Source organism: Halyomorpha halys, unplaced genomic scaffold (assembly GCF_000696795.3).
Source record: "Halyomorpha halys isolate HHAL.00 unplaced genomic scaffold, Hhal_1.1 Scaffold433.1, whole genome shotgun sequence".
NCBI lineage: Eukaryota > Metazoa > Arthropoda > Insecta > Hemiptera > Pentatomidae > Halyomorpha > Halyomorpha halys.
The window spans coordinates 879727-900330 of record NW_027115152.1 but is presented as its reverse complement, the minus strand read 5'-3'; the positions used below and the strand labels follow the sequence as shown (position 1 = coordinate 900330).

The window sequence follows — 20604 nt, the reverse complement described above, 5'->3', positions numbered from 1 at the left end:
CCACACGATAGTGGCAAAGCTTGGCAGTATATAATTATAAATTTATGATACAATACCTAAATATTGTATGTAGGTTTGAATGCTTATTTAATTTATAACTTAGATTTAATTTGCTTTGTCTTGTTGATACATTTTTTTTTTTTTATTTAATCAATTTTATATTATTATTCTATTTATGTATATATTAAAAAATATAAGTATAATACAAAAATTAAATAAAAAGTGACATTTTCGTATACTTTTTTAAAGAGACTAAAAATAAGGCAAATTAAAATTTTATTTTAATTTAGTTAAAGCAAATACAGTTTTTTTTTTTTTAATATGAACGAAAAATTTTGGAAATTGCAATTTTTTATAATCATCTTTTGTAAAATATCAATATATATATTATAGACATAAAAGCACCGATTTATGATAACCTAAGTTATTAAACTACTTGGAATAAGCAGAATTTAAAATAAACTCTTGCAAATACTTTGAGGAGTTGTGTGTTTGAAAATAGATTTAAATATGTTGAATGGGATGAAAAGACGAAAATGGGCAATAGAATAAGTAAAAACGATAGATACATATACATATATATATATATATATATATAACGTCGCAAGATAGTCCGACTGGTGGTCGAAAAATGTACATTAATAGTGAATTTACAAAGATAGTCCGGGATACGGTCAATAAAGGCATCAAAATAGTAGGAGAAAACTATTTATTGTTTACCTACGTTTCGTCCCACTTTGCAGGGATTCGTCAGGGCTGTCAGATTGAAACATAGATGGCTAAATGTTTTTTTAACAACAACGATATGGTTGTCATCTTTTTCTCACCTCATACCAACCAAATTCTCAAAATTCCGTAAAGGTTTCCAACCATCCTAAGCCTTATCTAGTTCCACCCATCCCTACAGCCCACCTAGAAGGTTGAAACGGCAGTGGCCAAGAGACTTATTAAAATTAATATGAGCTATTGGAGTTCTGGCAATGGTCAGATTCTCCACTCAAGTTGAGTGTTTGCGGCTTTAGCCCACTTGCTCAGCCTCCACTGACTCACTATCAGTGATGCGGCGAGAGGGATGCGCTGGGATCTTTTGAGCTCTGCTCTACCCCTCACAAGTGGGGGATAGAGTAGGCTCAGGGATCCTCAGGTCGATTGTGTAAATATTGTATATTAGAGTGTAAATGTGACTAAAGACTATATTATTTTATCATTATGTTATTTTATTTATTTATTTTTCATACAGATAGTTTGATTATGTTCATCTTGTTTATTCTTCAGTTCGTATATATTTTCAGTTTTTTTTTATTCATTTATTTATTTTATTTTATTTTAGTATGTATGAGATCATCACTATTACCTATTGCCCACAACTGTGTGGCAGATTGTAATATCTATAAAAAAAAAAGGATTTAAAAAAAAAAATCTTTGTCTCAATTTGAAACCCCTGACGAAGCCCCGCACGTTTCTCCCCAACGTTGGTTAACAATAAATAATTTTCTCCTATGTTGATACCTTAATTGACCGCTATCCGGACTATCTTCCTACAATCTACTATTTTTTTTTCCATTACGAATATTTTTTTGTATTATTATACTATTTATAAAATTCTGAAAAAAAACTCCGTTTTCCCGTTCCGCCTTTTTCTGAAACTTTAATAATTTAGTGCCTGGATCATAGTTTATAGCGTTCGATTTACGGAAATCCAAAATCAATTATTCTTACTTATGCAAACCTTCTATTACAATCTAAACTACTGTCATTTATAAGCCCCGTTTATTAGAGATAATATTTTTATTAAAAATTATTTTAATCGATAAAAAAAATTTTGCCTCATGTTTTGACAATTATAAATACAGGTCAGTTCCCACATATTTTTTTTTTATAAAATCGTGTCCATTGATGAAAACAGACAGACTTGAAACGAAGATACAGGACCAATGATGAAGCTATGCTCACACTGGACTACAGCATAATTAAATCCCGCGTCCCGGGCTACAGATCTTCATTAATTCATGACATGCCTCCTGGTTAGATCTATTCCTCCCCTCGATACCATAGCTGGTCTGTTTGCCTGTGCTAAATAAATAAATTTTAGATTCATGTTACAATGTTGGACCCACAAGCTCAGTAATATGAAATTTAATGTTTAATGTTCATAAAGATTACTTAATAACATACAACTTAATACATCTTTTATTATTGCATTGTAACAATATTGTATTTCATTACATTCAGGTTTATTTTTAGAAACTTATATTAGACTTTTATTTCAATCTGCCTTTTCAGGATCACTCCTCCTGCCTAAACCTTTTTTTCCAATCATTAGTAGAAAGTTCCTGTAAGACTTGCCATCACCTTCACGGCCGTAAACTGGTTCCCTACAGAGTGAAGTTTCCATCCTGCGAGGATTTACGGCTACATCCCGTAAAAATGTCAATTCATGTCCTAGCCAGCGACCAATCCTGTATGAACAGGCATTGTCAAGGCCTCCTGGTATATAATAAAGGTAGAATACCTCACATCACAAATTGGTGCCAGAAATCATTATCACAAACACCTTGAAAAACGTCCAAGTTTTCCACTCTCTCCTGTTTGGGTTTTCCGCCATCTTGAAAAACTGCCTGATAGATATATTGAGGTATTAACAATAATTAATATTATAAGAGTATTTGCCATATGTCTTGTCAAACCTGTGCCTGTTATTTTACCTGTCAACAAACGGCACTTCGCAGGTAATTAATGGGACAGGTGAAAAGGACCTTGCTGAGCAAATCTATTAAAAGAAGGTACTGCCTGCTGGCTTTGTCGGTAGGCAAGTCAATTATAGTTTGTAAACAACACCTGCACCAAACACTTTTCTAAATGTACCACCCCTTGTGTGACATATTTTTCTTAGTTGTGTCTGATAATAGACAATGGGAAATAAGGTTCCGAAAAGGTATAATTAATATAAATATAATTAATGGTAACAATATTTTATAAATATAAAGGTATGTAATTGGTAACTAGTAAACACACAAAAGACTTTTGGAAAAGAATCTAAATATAATAATAGTTTTGCAGGACTCAATATAAATTAATTAATTAACTAATTTTTGGATAATTGCCTTCAGCGATTATCCTGGCATCCCGAGAGAAATACATAGCACACCTTTTTTCCATATTTCTTATGTAAATCGCTTCAAGTGCATTTTGCACAAGATTTCATTGCCTGGATATTTCATGCAAGCATTGTAAATTATATCGGGCCCGAATAACATTATCTATTCCAAATTTCCAACTTGCAAGAAGTTTAATGATTTTCAGAACTGGTTATCAGACTTTGACAACGTACCTGAAAATCAAAATTACTCAAACTTTTGCAATCCAAATCGCAATATCTCTTCTGGGACAAGCTTATATAGAATGAAACGTATATAAATGAGTTGTTAACACAGAATATTTTATAGAGAGAAGAATGTGATGCATTGCGTAATCCCAGCAGGTCGTTTTCAACTTTTTATTTTACGTTGCTGGTCTCCAGGGATTTTACCACCTCTAGGAAAGTAGAGGCTACAAAAAGTTGCTGAAAAAAGAGGGTAAAGAAGGAATCGTGGAATCATAGGATGTGCCTACGGCCTATGAATTCCGGCACAGAAGAGAGTTGGAGCTCCTCACTGATGACTCTATTCCTGGCCCGTTGGAGTGTGGTTCCTCTGACTATTCGCCGAAGGAGGGAATTCTGGAAGCTCTACAGTTTGGTTAACGTGGTCTTGCTGAGTCGGGCGTATGAGGCGGAGCGAGATCTGCTGTGAAGTGAGCAGGTGATAGAGCCTATACGACTTCTGTCAGGCCACCTTAAGTCTCTCTCTGCCGTGACTGGAGAAGGTGAGATCCCATCTCACCGCCTGTCGAGAGTTTGACTTTGATGGGCTGAAAGCCTGTGCCAACCCCCTATTCCGAGAAATCGCCCCTCCACCGAGACCTGGGAGGTGACAAAGCACGGTCCCCTTGGTCGACGTCCTCGCCGAGGGAAGGACTTCTGGCTCTGCAGCTTGAAGTCACCCACACCTCAACACCGCCAGCCGGAATGGTCCCCCCTCATTCTCTGTTAGCTCCCCGACTATCACGCCACTCATGTACAAACCGCCTTCAGCGGACAATGTTTTTCTTTATCTTATAATGCCATCAGGCAAAACAAGATAAAATGTAAATATGTGTATATATATTTTTTCCTAGATTATGTAAAATGTGTATAATTGTAATTGATTCAAAATAAATATATAGGAAGTTAGAAAAAAAAAAAGGAATCATAGGAGTTAATGAAGAATCGGTAGGATTTTGCGAAAGTATGGTTTTATCCGTTTTTCCAAACACAACAGAGTTATAGTTCAAACACCAAAAATAAGGTTATCGAGTTAAAGTGATTGAAGCAGTTTGCAGAGGATACTTTCAAAAGAGACACCCAACCAACCGACTTTTCCCCATTTGATGAACAGATGGTATTTTGTAAACTGGGAGTGGAACAAAGTTTCAAAAACATTGAAACCGCCCACCATTACAAGTTGGAACGCCCACTAGGAGACACGGGACCAAGTTGATACAAATCCTATTGCAGGAAAAGGTTAACTCTATAAACTATTCCACTCTAATAATGAGACTCTGTTCCTCTTGTTTCTAAGTATTTTATTAATAATTAATATGTTTAAGTGCTACAAAGCTTATCTATCATTAGTGTAAAGACTAAAATAAATTTTTAAAAAACGTTATTTAGTGTTGAATGCGTACTTCTTTAACATTTATTTTCCTTTTTTGACGTGACAACGTCTTATAAATCATTTTGCGGGATGCAATGTTAGAAAAAGTGTCCCGTAACGGAAGTAGATTGTTTTGTTTACATTTAATACAAAACATTATTGGATAACTATAGTAACCATTTAAACATGATGCAATGTTAGAAAAAGTTTAATGAGCTATTAAGTATTTTATAATGTTTATCTTCGTAGGAGTAATAGTTTACATGAAATTTGCTAAAATAAATTGATTTATAGTTTTAGTTATAAATTTTCATTTGCCAAATTTATATTCATATGTCATTATCATAAAAACTACTAGGAAGATAAGTGTCATAAACTACTTTATAATAAGTTAAGTAATTAACTGAGCGATCTATACTTCATTTTTCTATTCATACTATCTATATTCTATTCATACATCTATAATCATCACCTATTCTTCAGTGAATTCATATATAGTGAATTCTAGAAGTATTAGTATTTTCCTAAGTAAGGAGAAACTCTAATGAATCTTCGTTTCTCCAGTTCCGACAAACGGTCTTTCCAGAAAGAAGAGAAAACGAATAGAGAATCTGGTGAAAAGGAAGACTAATAAATGAGATGCAGGCAGGAATCAGAGAGGACCTATCAGTAGGACAGACCATGATATATAGCCCTGCGCAACTCCTGCTCTTATCGTACTGTTTCTACCCTTCATGAATTCCCTTCGCCCCTTTTTCCAAGCTTCCCTCTCTTACCTTAAAGGGTGTTGCTTCTCATTATGTTTGGCGTGTACTTTATATCTAAGCTCTAAGTTTACATAACAACCTTTATGAAATTTCAAGTAGGGAGGAATCTTAAAGGATGGTTACTTATACCTTCATAATTTAATTTTCAAATTTCCTTCGAACTAATGATAGCACTGTATATACGTACTATTTTACCCCTCTGAGAAATCTCGTATCAGGTATGTCTATTTTTCTTTGATTCATTATAAAGATAGGCGGTATCATGTTCAATGATATGAACAATATAATATTAGAAAGAAAGTCTATTCAACACACACAATTGTTAAAGTTGCATACTTTATAATGACTATTTTTAAGTAACAGTTTACTTAATAAGTACTTACGTTGTCTCCTTGGAGTTTATCTTTTTTATTTTATTTATTTATTGGTATTTAGAACTGTACATAAAATACAACAAGTAAATTTAAAGTACGATCATAATGGTATGGTACAGGTATTTAGAAAAACTAACCATTGGTTGCACTCTAAAATAATTTTTACCATATAAAGTTTCGAGAAAATCTTCTTTTCAGGCATCTCGGAAGATTGTCAGGAATGAAAGAGGAAGCAAGGTTAGTTTCAGTGGTTAGGGAGTTTATAATGGAAAGATTGATATCTGGTTCGGGCTAGATTGGTTAAATAAGGAACATTAGGTCTTTATGGATATTTGTAACAAATTAAGGAGCATTGAGGATTTTACGAAGGAATGGATACGAGAGGAATCCGGAGGTTTAGTGAAGCCCCAAAGCTCAACTCCGTATGTCCAGATAGAGCAGTCTTGAATTGGAAGCTTAGGCCGTTTGTCTAGTAATTGCTGACATAGTCAGTTCTCTGTCCTTTCACTCTTGTTTCAGTTTTGGTAAGTTACAAGTTAGTCGTTTGTTAAGATGGAGTCCAAGGTAGCGGATCTGTTCAACAGGGGTACGAGCAACATTATTAAAGTATACTGTAGAGCAGTCGGTAGGTTTACGACGAAGATTAAAGGTGATTTGAAGAGATTTCTTAGGATTTATTTATATTCACCAATTTCGGCACCATTATTCGAGGGTTGTGATATGGGACTGGAATTTGGGATGTAACCAAAGTCTTATTATTAACAGTGAGCACACACACATGTTTAATCGGCATACGTGGCGAGGTTAGTGTTAGGATTTGTTGGAATGTCAGCTGTATAGACGGCGTAGAGGATGTGACCGAGGATACTAGCTTGAGGAACACCAGCGGAATGAGAGTAGAGAGATGAATAGAAACCTTTGTGCTTTACTTGGAATAATCTATCAGTGAGAAAGGAACGGATGATGAAAAAGTATATTTGGAAAGTTTTAAAGCAGTCCCGGGGGGAGAATATCACTTCAGTTTTAAGATTCAACTATCCATATACAATGAAGCTTGAATTGTACTAAAATTTTTGGTGGAATCCCGCTGAGCTGTGGAAGCAGGCCAAGCTTTTTTTAATTTTTATAATATTTATCATAAAAACTACTACGCCTACAAAGTTGTTATATATAAGAATACTATATAAACAATTGTATAGTAATAGTTTTTTATAGTAACTAGCTTTAATTTGAGTGCTGGAAAGCTACGTTACGTTACGTTGAATGGTTCTTGAGATATATTTTTTCATAAATCTAACTTCTTGTCCGAACAACTATAAATCAATTTATTTTACCAAATATCGTGATAACTACAACTCCTACGAAGCTAAACATGAGGAACTACTTAATAGTCAATTAAACTTGCTTTGAGTGCTAATAGACATCTATACTTAGAATGGGTTTTGAGATAGAGATTTCTCAAAATAAATTCACTAACTACTGATCTTTCAGTATGTAAATGTTACAATTTAAAAAGCTATATCTCGAGAACTATTGAACGTAAATAGCTCTATTAGTGCTCGTATTTTAGTTAATTTACTCTACTTTAAATGAAATTCTCTTAGGTTTTCATAGGTATTTTAGTTAATTTACTCTACTTCAAATGAAATTCTCTCAGGTTTTCTAGTGCTGTTGCTAGTTTTAAAGATTAAGAGCTCCTAAAACAGCCACCATTTTGCATTCCCCCTACCTATACTTCGCAGATTCATCAATTGTGACTAATAAATCAAATGAATCAAAAATTGGGGTATAGTAACTATTTTTTTCTCCTCTTGGACTCCTGTATTATTAAGAATGATATAGTTTCTATTTATAATAGATGAATGATAAGAATGAAATATACCTAATACGAGAGTTCTCGCAGGGATAAACTAGTTATAATATAATTTTATATTAAAATTACTAATTTTTCTATTAGTTTTGAATTAAGGTTTTTTTTCCCTTAGTCTTTGTGATTGATATATAATAATAAAAACAACTACAAAAAGATTATTTTAAATAAAAATGTATTTAATATTACAACTATATTTCACTGTAATATTTTATTTATTTCAGGAGAACTAACCATTTTTTACACGTGCGTACCAGAAGAAAGTCGTTTTTGAACTTCATGGAGGTAATATTGTCAATACTTTTTTATTGTAATTATTACTTTTATATTAAATCAATAATTCTATAAAATAATATTGCTGATTATTTCCCTCATCTTAATCTTACATACACGCACACACTTCCACACACGGACGTAAAACATGGTATCTGAAAAATACTTCCATGTTAAAATCGTTGCTAATTAAACGATTTTTCCTCAGACAAGGAGTCGCATACTATAATTTCATATTAACGTTAACCTTTAAAAGTAGGAAGTTATTAAAATTCTTTAAACAATCTACGAAATGAACGTTGAAAAAGTTGGTGAAGTCGAAAATATTAATTCACTCGTCAGTTACCCTATTTTACGACAAAATGCCTTGTCCATAAATTTGTAAGGTTGTTTTATTGTTGTTTTTAATTACAGATATTTCTAATTTAATATTCATGCGTACAAAGGTTTTTATCTCTTCCCTTATTGAATAGTGGCACATCTGGTAAACAAATTTTGTATTTTTATTTTGGGTTGGACGTATTCCAAAGATAGTTCTGTAGACTGTAGTTACTTTTATTAGTGAGGGCGTACTACAGACTTTTCTAGAGTTATTAGAGTCGTTACAAATCAACTCCAGTCTGCCCTACAAGCTATGGAATTACTTGTCAAAATTGACGAGTCTGACGTTAAAAAAAATTAATTTTTCGTTCGGAGCTCTATATCTTAAAAACTAGCAACATCACTAGAAAACCTAAGAGAACATCATTTAAAGTAGAGTAAATTTTCTAAAATATGAGTCCCAATAGTGCTATTTAAATTCAATATTTCTCGAGATATAGCTTTTTTAAAAGCAAAAAAAGTACTGAAATATGTTGAAAGTGAATTTATTTTGAGAAATCTACATCTGACGTACAGATATCTATTAGCTATCAAATTAAAGCTAGTTCATTGTACTATAAAGTAGTTTATGACGTTTATCTTCGGAAGAGTAGTAGTTTTCATACTATCTGCTTATATAAATTGATTTATAGTTGTTTGGACAAAATTTCATGCCCAAAATGATATTCATACGGGAATATCATAAAAACTACTACCTCTACGATGATAAGTGTCAAAAACTACTATATAGTAAGTTAAATTTCCTTTATTTTGAGTGCTGGCAGACTTACATATGTCTTATGGTTCCAGAGATATCAAACATTTTTAGATTCATTTTTATTAATATATTCTTGTTTGATAGTGGTTTAGTTTATTTAAAAACAAATTTGATCCTTTTTTTCTCTCAACTTTATTTTTTTTTTTTTAATTTTTCAGGAATATTATTGGTAGAGACAAATGTTTTGTTCAGATCCTTTTTTAAGTACTCCCTATTATACGGTTTATTAATTTTAACTTTTATTATTTTGTTTATTTTCTTTGTTAATTGTAATTTATATTTATTTAAAATATCTATTCTACACTTTGTAAAGAAGTCCTGAATCTTTTCTTTGTATTGGGGATATTTTAATTTAAAACTGTCCATTTTATTTTTAAAACTATTTATGATATCATTCTTTAACCAAAAACATTGTTTTAAATCTAGATTAATAATATCTATTATTATTCTATTAATAAGAATAAAGTTGAGAAAAAAAGAATCAAATTTGTTTTAAAATAAATCAAACATTTTATTCGAACAACTAGAAATTAATATTTTGTTAATTTATTCTGTCAAATATAATGAAAACTATTACTCCTACGAAGATAAACGCGAGGAACTACTTTATAGTACACTAAACTAGCTCTAATTTAACTACTAATCTTTCAGTATATTTTTATGAAACGTTGCTTTTTAAAAATATATATCTCGAGAACTATTGAACGTAAATATCTCTAGTAGGTCTAATATTTCAGCAAAGTTACTCTACCTTAAATAATGTTCTCTTAGGTTTCTAGTGTTGTTGGTAGTTTTAACGATAAAGACCTCTGAATGAAAATTGTTTTTTTAACGTTTTGAAACAACCGCCATTTTTTATTCCCCTTACCTATACTAGGCAGACTCATCTATTTTGACTAGAAATTATAGGCAGTTTTGATTGAAGTAACAAAACACTGTGGTGAAATAACTGCCTTGTTTCTTCCCGGCTCTTATACTATATTGAATTCTTAATAAAACCGTTACTGTTACTTGTAACAACCGGTAGGAATGTTCAAAATGGATAAAGTAAGAAACGTAACTGCAAGAGAAACAATGAAAATTGAGAAAACATTCTGGAAGAGATTGAGGAAAAATGTCTGAAGTAGTATGAACATTTAAAGTGAATGTATAAATGAAGATTAGAAGGAAGGTACTCTCCTGGAGAATAGATAGTAGAAGAGGATGATTAACTCTTTAAAGGCTCCAGCCGCAAACATGTGGACAATGAAAACTCCAGCCCAATGCTCCGGCCACATATATCCTTATACCATAATTTGTTGACTGAACAGATTTAGGTAAGTTAGGTAAATTCTAAAACGGTTTGATCTTTAATTGCATTGTTAGTTGAAATGTACTTAGCACCATTGTGAAGTAAGCCATCGATATGTAGATAGAACTAAATATTTAAAAAACTTTAAATTACTAATAAAAACATGATAAACACTATAAGACAATAAAATATAATATTCTGAAGAAACCATTCAGTCACCCAGCAACTCAGTATCCGCCCATTCGACGTATACAACTTCTGTTCCAAATAAAATACCGAATTGAAAAATATTTAAGATTATTGAAGTAGGACATCTCGATTGCTATGAAGTATTTGTTGGCTGGGAGAAATATGAGAGGGAACGATTAGTAAACCCTAATCTCCTTCAAACGAAAAGTGAAGCCTAAAAAAGAGGGGAATTGACCAGGCCCTTGGAGCCCAGGTTCACTTTGAGGTTAATGGGAATGTCTAACATTGTAATCTAAACTGAAACAGAAGGCACTAGGTGATTGGCTCGTATTCCTGTCACGCCGCTGGAGTTCATCATATATCCGCCTTTTTGGCCTCACTTGTCCTAATCCTTCCTCTAAGGGCTACATTCTTTTTGTACCATTAAATTAGGTGAAAATATGTAGCAGAAAATATTGAAACTAAAGAAAGCAGGTAATCACTTTTTGCATTATGAGAAAGAGTGAATTATTTTATTTTATTAAATTTTTTTATTTTTCATTTTTCAATTAAATTCAATGATTCAGACTGAATCACCCACTTTATTTACTACCCATAAAAAAAAAAAAAAAAAAAAATATCACTTGCTAAAAAACAATCCACAGCTGCTTAAACCGCTATGGACTCACTCAGGTGGGGCTCCTTCAGACCATTCAGAACTTTTAATCAAAATTCCTCAAAGTCCCCTTAACACAGCACTGTCTTCATTGGAAGGTTTCTCCCCTTATGAATTCATACTAATCTTATGCAGAGGTTGCCTAATTGATAACAAATTTACCATGCAGTGCCAAAAGGTATACGTAAAATTCCAAAATAAATAATAATAAAAAGGATTATTAAATCATTTATTTTATTTTTGATACCATTTACATATCACATTTTCTCATTTGTGCTGAGTCGTCCATTGAAGTTTCCCGTCAGACTCCCCTCCCCTCTACTCCAAGGAAAACAAGCTAACTTTTCTCCTTATTAAAAGTTTCCGGATTTTCCTCAGCTTCGATTACACACCCGGTTCAACTCGTGTTAACAAACTGCAGTTGGCAAACTCTGCATGGTAGAGCGGCCTCCTCACACTAAAACTTGCACGACAACCCTCAACTTTGCTTTAATCGATAGTGACTTGCGACAATTTGATCACGAAGTTCATTATTGATTTATAACTAATTTTTCATGTCAGAAGTTTGATTCTAGTTTGGATAGGAAATTAGCTGAATCTATCTCGTTTTATAATATTAAATGTCAGTTTTGAAGTCGAAATTAACAAATAAGTGATAAGTCAAATATTCAAAAAGATATAATCACTGATTAGAGAAAAAATAATTTTGTAATAATCGACAACGTTTTTCTTTTCAGGTTTTAATGTTTTTATTGATCTCGTCGTTCTACATCATGACTGGAAATGCCGTAAACCCTGGTAAGTTGTTTATTGCATTTTTTCTCCTCTATTTTTTACGTTGTTTTTTTTTAAACTTACATGATTATATCCCGAAAATAATTTTTTAAAATAGAGTTACTTCATACTAAGCAGTTCAGAAAAATAAAAATGGTTGCTGGACACCTTGCACTGCTAAACAAAGGTAAAAAAAATCATAATTACGAAAAAATTTTTATGTGTATGAGTCCGGTTAGTAAATGACAGCCATTTTAACCTTAGTTTTCCAGTAATTATTTAGATTTTGCACACTTACGATTTTACATCATTTAACACAGATTAGTTGTAGACCTTTAAATTGAGTGCATTGTGTTCAGTATATTCTGTCATACAATTCAAAGCAATTTTTACTAATAATTTTCTGTTTATGTTTAACAATATTTCGCAAAGTTATCAAATGAGAATCAACAAAATTCAATTTTCGCTAGTTAATTTCTTAAAGAAGGAACAATTCCTAATCCTCTATTTTTTTTTCAATGATTATAAACATATGAATAAGCTTACATTAAACAAAAAATTATGGATGAGTAACTTCTTATTAAAAAAAGGGTGTTTTCAGTTTTTTTCTGAAAACAATTTTAATAAATCAACTATAAATTTTAACTTTTAGATTTAACCCTAAGTAGATATAAAACATTGTTAATTATAGTAAAAAATGTTAATATTCCATCTGCAATATTTAGGGAACCATATAAAAATTTGAAAATTTCTACACACGAAATACCTCAAAGGCACAATACTCCACTATAATTTTCAACTTAAAGATACGATTCTAAAAAATTATTAATTATAGCAAAAACTACTCATATTAACACATAAGAAATCTGCAAGGCATGAAAATTCAATATAAATTTAAAACTTAGATTCAATTTTATGTAGTTTTAAAGTAATCTTAGTTATAGCATAATATGGTACTTTGTTGGAATTCCAAAAAACAATTTATTAAAATTTGGAAGTTGACCTCATGAAACGTCTGTATGGTAAGACACTCCATCATAAATTTTATATTTAAAATACTTGGCACAAATATATTTGGTAGAAATCTCTGATGTGGGTTGCCCATGAAACAATTCAGCTATTTCACTGATGACGACTGACGTTGCCAAGTGGACCAGGTAAATATTTCTATCTTTTATCAAAATACACATTTAATGGTTTTTGAGGAACCTAAAAACAAATTTTAATAATTTTTTTTTAACATTTTAAAAAAATTAAAAAATATTTTAATACCTTATTTTACAATATATTTTTCTGAATTAGTGAGCATTTTACTCACTTAATACAATTTAAAATATTTTTTTGTTATTTTACATCCGAAAACAAATCGAATGGCCTATTATTATCCCTATATGCCGAAAGAATAGCATAGGATTTTAATAATTAAGCCCCACTAAACTAGCAAAGTAGGATCAAATATTTTTTATGTTTCCAGATTGCATGACTGCTTCGTTATCTTTTTTAAAGAGTTGTATTCTTGTCAGAAATAAAATTTATATTTGTTACTTCCATCCAGAAAGACCCTCAAATACTAATGTTTATGGCAACAGAAAAATTTTAATTATTCGGTCATAATTTTCATCTTCTCTGGATTACACATTTTGTTTTGGAAATATCACAAAAATGGCGTTAGTCTATAACTTCAACACAAGCTCACTGACCTACACAAAACCTGTAAACGTAAGTAGGTTAGTAAACTACACCAGATTTTGTTGAATATTATTATTAGTTAATTTTATTTATTATATTTTATATGTATTTCTATTCATTTTTTGAACTGTATTTATCGTATGAATGAAAACTTGAATGAATAAACGCTAATACTTCGTCCATATACGCCCATGATTGCTACAGCTTATATTAGCATTACTTAATAAAACCTTAAAAAAAAAAAAAATGTCCCAAACAGAAATTAAACATTAGATGTTAAGAAAAAATCTTGGTTTGAACCGAATGATATCACATTTATTTATATCTAGTTATTATATAATATAGTTTGAAGAAATAAAATTATTGATTAAAAATAAATTGTAGTTGTGAAAAAACACTGGTTATATATTGAGGTTGGTTTTAGCATTGTATTTAATTTTTTAAATTAATAAAATTTCATATGAGATTCGGTACATGACATTTCGTTGAGGGGTTGATGTACGGTGACGGGTGAAGCTTTAAGGGTGGCCAGAAATGAATTATTAAGAGAAGATTACCCAACGTTGCCAGGACGCGCCCCCACCCCAACCATTTTTAATAATTTAATATCCTTCTTTTAATTAAATATCAACATATCCTACTTTTCTAAATCTCCGAATTTATCATGCAGTTCTTATGATTAAATAAATACTTATTTAATAAGTTGCACTTTGGTCAGAAGAAATGGATAATACGAATTTTATGTAGGGGTTCTAGATCTCAAATTTTGATTCCTTCCACATACTTAATAAAATAAAAAGATATTTAAAAGATAAAATTTGCGTTTTTGGGATTTTAAGTGTAATAAGGGAACTTTTTTTCTATTGTTACTAAAAATTCCAAAACATCGCAATTGACAGAACTTCTATTACTATTATTTTTAAATCAAACCATTTCTTTTTCAAATTTGATAACATTTTTAAAAATTTGAAACCAAAATGAGCTCTGCACGAATATTAATTTCCCAAAAACGTAAGAAGTTGCCATAATATTATATTATTTTTTTAAATGGCGTCAAAAATGTTACGTTCTACAAGGACAAGGAAAAAGGACAAAACAAAACTGTAGTAAATTTTATTAACTCTCATTTCAGCCTACAAAAAAATACTTCGTGCACAATAGTTCTTCAATTTCATAGTTTTGGCCACTGTGTGAAAAGTAAAAGATTTGGGATTCCTTGGCAGAATGTAAATATTTTATATAGATATAATTGTGTTCATAAATTTATTTTAATTATTTGCCTTAATTATTTTTTTCTTTTCTATTATTTAACTTAGTTATCCGCCAAAGTTAATTTATGATGTGTGTATATAATTTTATTTTTATCCATTTTAGTTTATACCTAATTGTATTATTGTATTTTTTATTATTATTATTTACTTTTAACTTTTAGTTGATAGGTATATATGGTATGATTGTGTACTTAGATCTCTAATACTAATTGCTCTTGAGTATGGTAGAATGAATTATTCCTATAAAACTTTTTTAAAAAATTTAGTAATAATAAAAAAATGTCAATACTATTGTCTCTAAACATTATGTTATAGGCTAAAATTAAATTTACTTCAAATTCTTCTTATGTGGTTGTTCCAATAGAGCGAATATTTTGGACAATATGTAACGAAATAAGAGAAACTAACGAAAATATTTTTACTTTTTTGGATGCTCAATTTTCCAAGAACTTTTTCTTGGAAAATAATAGACATGCGATGCTCATTTTAGTTACAAATTGTGTCACAATTTTATCTTTAATATCAAATTAATCTTTGAAGCAAGACCGTATGCTATTCTCTCAGAAATCTTGTTTAGAAATTATTTAGCAACAATTGAAAAATTAGCATTAGTTTTTTTTTGTAGGCTAAAATATCGTAAACAGATCAAAATTATTTTTGAATCGATATATAGATTAAAAAATAATTGCTAGAATATTTTTTTTTATAACAAGAAATTTTTTATCAAGACATGCGATGCTCATTTAAATTAAAAATTGTGTCACATTTATTAATTTAAGAACAACACCGCATGCTATTCTCTCAGAACTCTAGTCTAGAAATTATTTAGTAACAATTAAAAAAGAATATTAGTTTTTTTTTTAGGCTGAAATATCGTAAACAGATCAAAATTATTTTTGAATCGATATATAGATTTAAAAAATAATTGCTAAAATATTTTTTTTTATAACAAGAAATTTTTTATCAAGACATGCGATGCTCATATAATTATATTATTGCCATCATAATTTATTTTTTTTTTTAAAGAGTGCTCCTTTACATTTTATATTTATAAATAAAGCGGGGATTAAATCATAATTGTTTTTGTGTTTACCAGTGTTATTTTAGCCAAGTTTATCTTGGTTCTTGGAAGACCATCAGACAATTATGTTCATTTAAACATCCCGCAATTAACTGAAATAGCAGGATGTATAGTGAGGTTAATGTAGAGATAATAGTCATCTGTAGTTCTATCTTCATCCTTTGTGTATCTAATTGATGACTTCCCGGTTTCGCCTCAATATCTTCATGGAATTGTCATTATCTAATTTCCTGCTTGAATAAAAGATCATAAAGCTTGTAATATTTGACTAAAGATTTTGTCCAATTATAAGTAAAATCAACCAAGTTAAAGTAAAATAAAACTCTAATGGGTAATTTTCGGAACTCTTGACAAAAATAATTGTCAAGCAAACCTTAAACGCAAAATCTACCAGCAAAATTTTTATTTGAATTATTTGCAGCCGTTACAGTTCCTAAAAATATGGCAAGACTATGTAGACATTAATGACCACGACATAGACCATGTCGAGGTGGGTTGGTTTTCTTCTGATTCTGCTTGTCCAGCAGGCCTCGGCAATGCGTGCTGTGTTGATAGAGGCAAGGAGGTAAGGAGGTAAGGTAGTTGACAAGGAAGATGATTAACCTCGTCCTACCGGGTACTATTCCGATAAACACGTTGGAGGATTACAGGCCGCCAGGTTATGCAGGAAGGTGCCTTCGTCCTGCAGGGTACTATTCCGACAGAGGCGAAGGAGGTATTTGTGCCCGGAGATTAGCCACGGGAGGCTGGTTATGGCAGTTATTAAGCAGGTATAGAGATAAATAATAGTTGAAGGTATGAAAATATATTTTTCAATCTCCATATGAGTAAAACTTCTCTATAACGGACATCTATGGACGATATTTGGCCCGGTATACGGAGTATCAGTTAAGAAGGTGTAAATATAAACATCAGGGCCCTGTTTCATAAAAAAGTACAAACTAATACTATTAGTCTTGTAGATTTATCTTAATTCAATTACACAGACTTGTACAATAGTAACTTGTACTTTAGTGTTTTTTAAGTCCTGTAATATCACTAAAGTCATCGCTATCATGAAAAAAATAAGTAATAGTGTAATTATCACACTAGTTTCTACACTTGTACTATGAACTGATACTATTAGCTTTCATTATGAAACAGGGCCCTGGTGTGTTGCGTTGGAAAATCTTGACGAGAAATAATCGTGTTAAAAATGGTGTATTTATTTTAGGTTAATTTTTTTAAAGTATATATTCCGCCAATTTTTACTCCAATAACTCTGCAGTGCAGTTTTTGCACCTTAGACATCAACATCAACATCTACAGAACTATCTTTGAAACTTGGATCGTTTTCACCAAATCAATTTGTAAAAAAAAGTTCGTAAACGTTCTGTCTAATAAAATTTGTTATCTTTTCAGGATATGAATTTATGTAATTTAGGTTTGACATTTTTTATCTCCCACTCAAAATCACACTCACTAATTACCTCTTCACTGCTATTGTTATTATTATGTGTTATTTTGCCCTTAAACTATTTGCAATCACCTCTTTTCATTGTCTGCGGTATCGCACTACCTCCCCTTACTTTGCCCTTACATCCCTAGGTTTTGTGTAGGTAAGCGAGCTGGTGTAGAATTTATCGCTATTTTTGTGATTTTTGGGGGGAGGAGGAGGAAGAAAAAAAAATCAGAAGAACAGAGAAGACGAAAATTATAAACAAAATAAATTTATTTTCTCTTGCTATCAATTCGTATTTTGCGGTTTCTCGAGATGGAAATAACAACTATAAGTTTTGTTCCTGCCAAAAGAATACAAGAGTTTAACAAAAGATCAAGAAGCTGCCATGCATTCGTGAATGATGGCTATTTTCAGAGCTTTATATCTTAAAAACTAGCAACAACACTATAAAACCTAAGAGAGCATCAGTTAAAGTAGAGTAAATTTTAGCAAATTTACTCTACTTTAAATGATGCCCTATTAGGTTTTCCAGTGATGTAGGTAGTTTTAACGATATGGAACTCCTATTAAAAAAAACACTTTTTTAACGTTTTAAAACATCCGCAATTTTCTATTCACCCTACCTATAGTTGACAGACTCATTAATGTTGACTAGTAATTACACATTGTTTTTATTCAAGTAATTAAAGGGGTAAAATAACTTACTTTTTCTTCCCTTGGGCTCTTACTATCGTCTCGTACTACTGTCTTTATTTGGCCTTTTCAAGAGTCACCTCACTACTTTTGATTTTTCTCGTGCTTCAATGGCTAATTTATTTATTTTATGATCATTATTGTCCAGTTCATTGTCCATCAGTGCCAATTATTTCTTTAAATTTAATAATTTAAAGAAATAATTTTAAGGTTTCTTTTATAGTCTACAACAGGTTCATTTGTTTATTCCTTTCACCTATTTATACTTTGCCAGTAAAATACTTATCCTAACCAAACTTGTGAATTGAAACAGATTTTCCCAGCAACTATCAAACTGTAAGTACTTATCATTATTCATAAAATTAATGTTTTGCTTCATATTTCATTGTATCTTCTATTTTATATTTTATTTATATTTTTCACCTTTATCTCACATTTTGCAGCAAAAGCATACTAAATATTAAATGTTTTTTGGTCCCCAGTTTATGATTATAGGCTTTAGACAATCAACTTGGACTTGACGCCACAATTGTTCAACGATTAATTTTAAGGTTATATTTCACAAGGATAAAGATAATTAATCATAATAGTTGCAAACAATTTATTTGTAACTAAAGGGCATTAACTGCGTCAAGCAAACACAATGGTATTTTTCGTTTTCGGTCGGCTCATGTGAATAGAATAAGATGCATGTAGTGGCTATCGTCACACTGAGAGCTTTACAGCTGTCACGTAAAAATTTAGAAAACTTTTATTTTATTTTCTGCTTTTAGGGATAAGATTTATACTTACCTTCTTAGACTTTGGACTTACGGTGCACAAATTTAGGAATATGCCAAAAAATCTAACTTATTGAAAAAGCTACAATTTCAATCAAAATTACTAAGACTGATCAGTAGCTCTCCCCCCTACATCAGTAATAAGAACTTACAAACTCCTTACGTACAAACAACCATTAAATCATTATATAAACTGTTTCACGACACACTTCCAATACACACTAACTCCCTAATTCAAGGACTATCAACGCGGCACTTATCAGATACAAGACAACGTTTACGAAGTGGAATAGGGACCTCTTAAATTGATTTTTAAATTTCAATTTGAATGGAGAGGTATCATTGGATGACCTTAACCTTTATGCCTTAATGACATTGTTTTTTTTTTTCTGTACATCTCATTCGCTGGTTGTAAGAATGCTTTTTACAGTTGTTAATAAAATAAATAAAGATAAAAAAAGGCTAAGATTTTATTTATCATCGACAATGATTTTTTTTCTGGTACATATTTTCCAGCTACCTCTTAATATAATTGAAAGTTGAATAGAAATATTTTTTATAACATAAAAATAAGATAGTCTGGCTGCGGTAAAAAAAAAAAAAAACGCACATAGTAATTATTTAAACCATTTATTTACAATTAAATAATTTATAATTCATTTATTAATAAATTATTAATTATTTTTTAATTAATTTACTTTATAATTCAACTATTTATTTTATTATCATTATGTGAGTTTTTTTTTACCACACATATAATCTTTTAAGTCCCGAATACAGTAAAACCTTTTTTTTTTCTAAAGATGTAGAAAATAAAATTAATATGTCATTGAACGTAAAAAATGTTTCTCTAGAACAGACATGACAAATAACTGAAGTCCTCTTCTTTTACGTCACCCTGTAGGGCCTTATTAGCGTAGGAGAGCCCCTAACTATGACTGCCACCCTTCTCGCTAAATCGTATGTATACAGATAACCTCTGTATTATAACCAACATGAATATGCAGTAATTCATTGAAACCGTTTTACTCAAGTGGGAATTGAACATTCGCCGTTGTTTGTGAATCAACCTACAAAATATTAGTTCAATGTAAATCAGGAGGCTAGAGCAAATTCCAGTCAGTTTAAATTATAAAATCTCATTTTTCCATAGTTGTAAACTGTCGATGAAATTTTTGTTTAAAGCGGAAATCATTTCTTTAATTTTAATATTTGTAGCTCGGCAAAAATTTTTTATACCTTTTTATTCTTCTGTAGGTGTTCGATAGTTGGATGAACCCAGTGGTCACTTATGGATGCCAAGCATGGTCACTGACTATAGCTCAGGAGTGGAAATTGCAGGTGTGGCAAAATAATTTTGGAAGAAGGATTGTGAACGTGAGGAAAAGAGATCGAATAAAAAATGATTTGATCCAGACAGATACAAGACACACTGAAGATGATAAGATTGAGTAAATGGAAATGGGCAGGGCTCCTTCGAAGCAAAGATAACAGATGGTCAAAAATTGCCACAGAATGGACTCCATACGACCTTCAAAGAAGAAGAGGACGTCAAAAAGAAAAGATGGAGCGATATGTTCAAGAGG

At 31.0% G+C, this 20604-nt stretch overlaps 1 protein-coding gene across 1 annotated transcript in view; it reads left to right on the top strand.

Moving 5' to 3' along the window:
- Positions 1-20604, top strand: part of LOC106682652 (suppressor of lurcher protein 1) — a 181124-nt gene that overhangs the window by 17673 nt on the left and 142847 nt on the right. The window contains exons 2-3 of the mRNA XM_014423637.2: positions 7969-8029; positions 12028-12088. Of these exons, the coding sequence (XP_014279123.1) occupies positions 8024-8029; positions 12028-12088 (67 nt within the window). The 5' untranslated portion in view covers positions 7969-8023. The remainder of the gene's footprint in view (positions 1-7968; positions 8030-12027; positions 12089-20604) is intronic.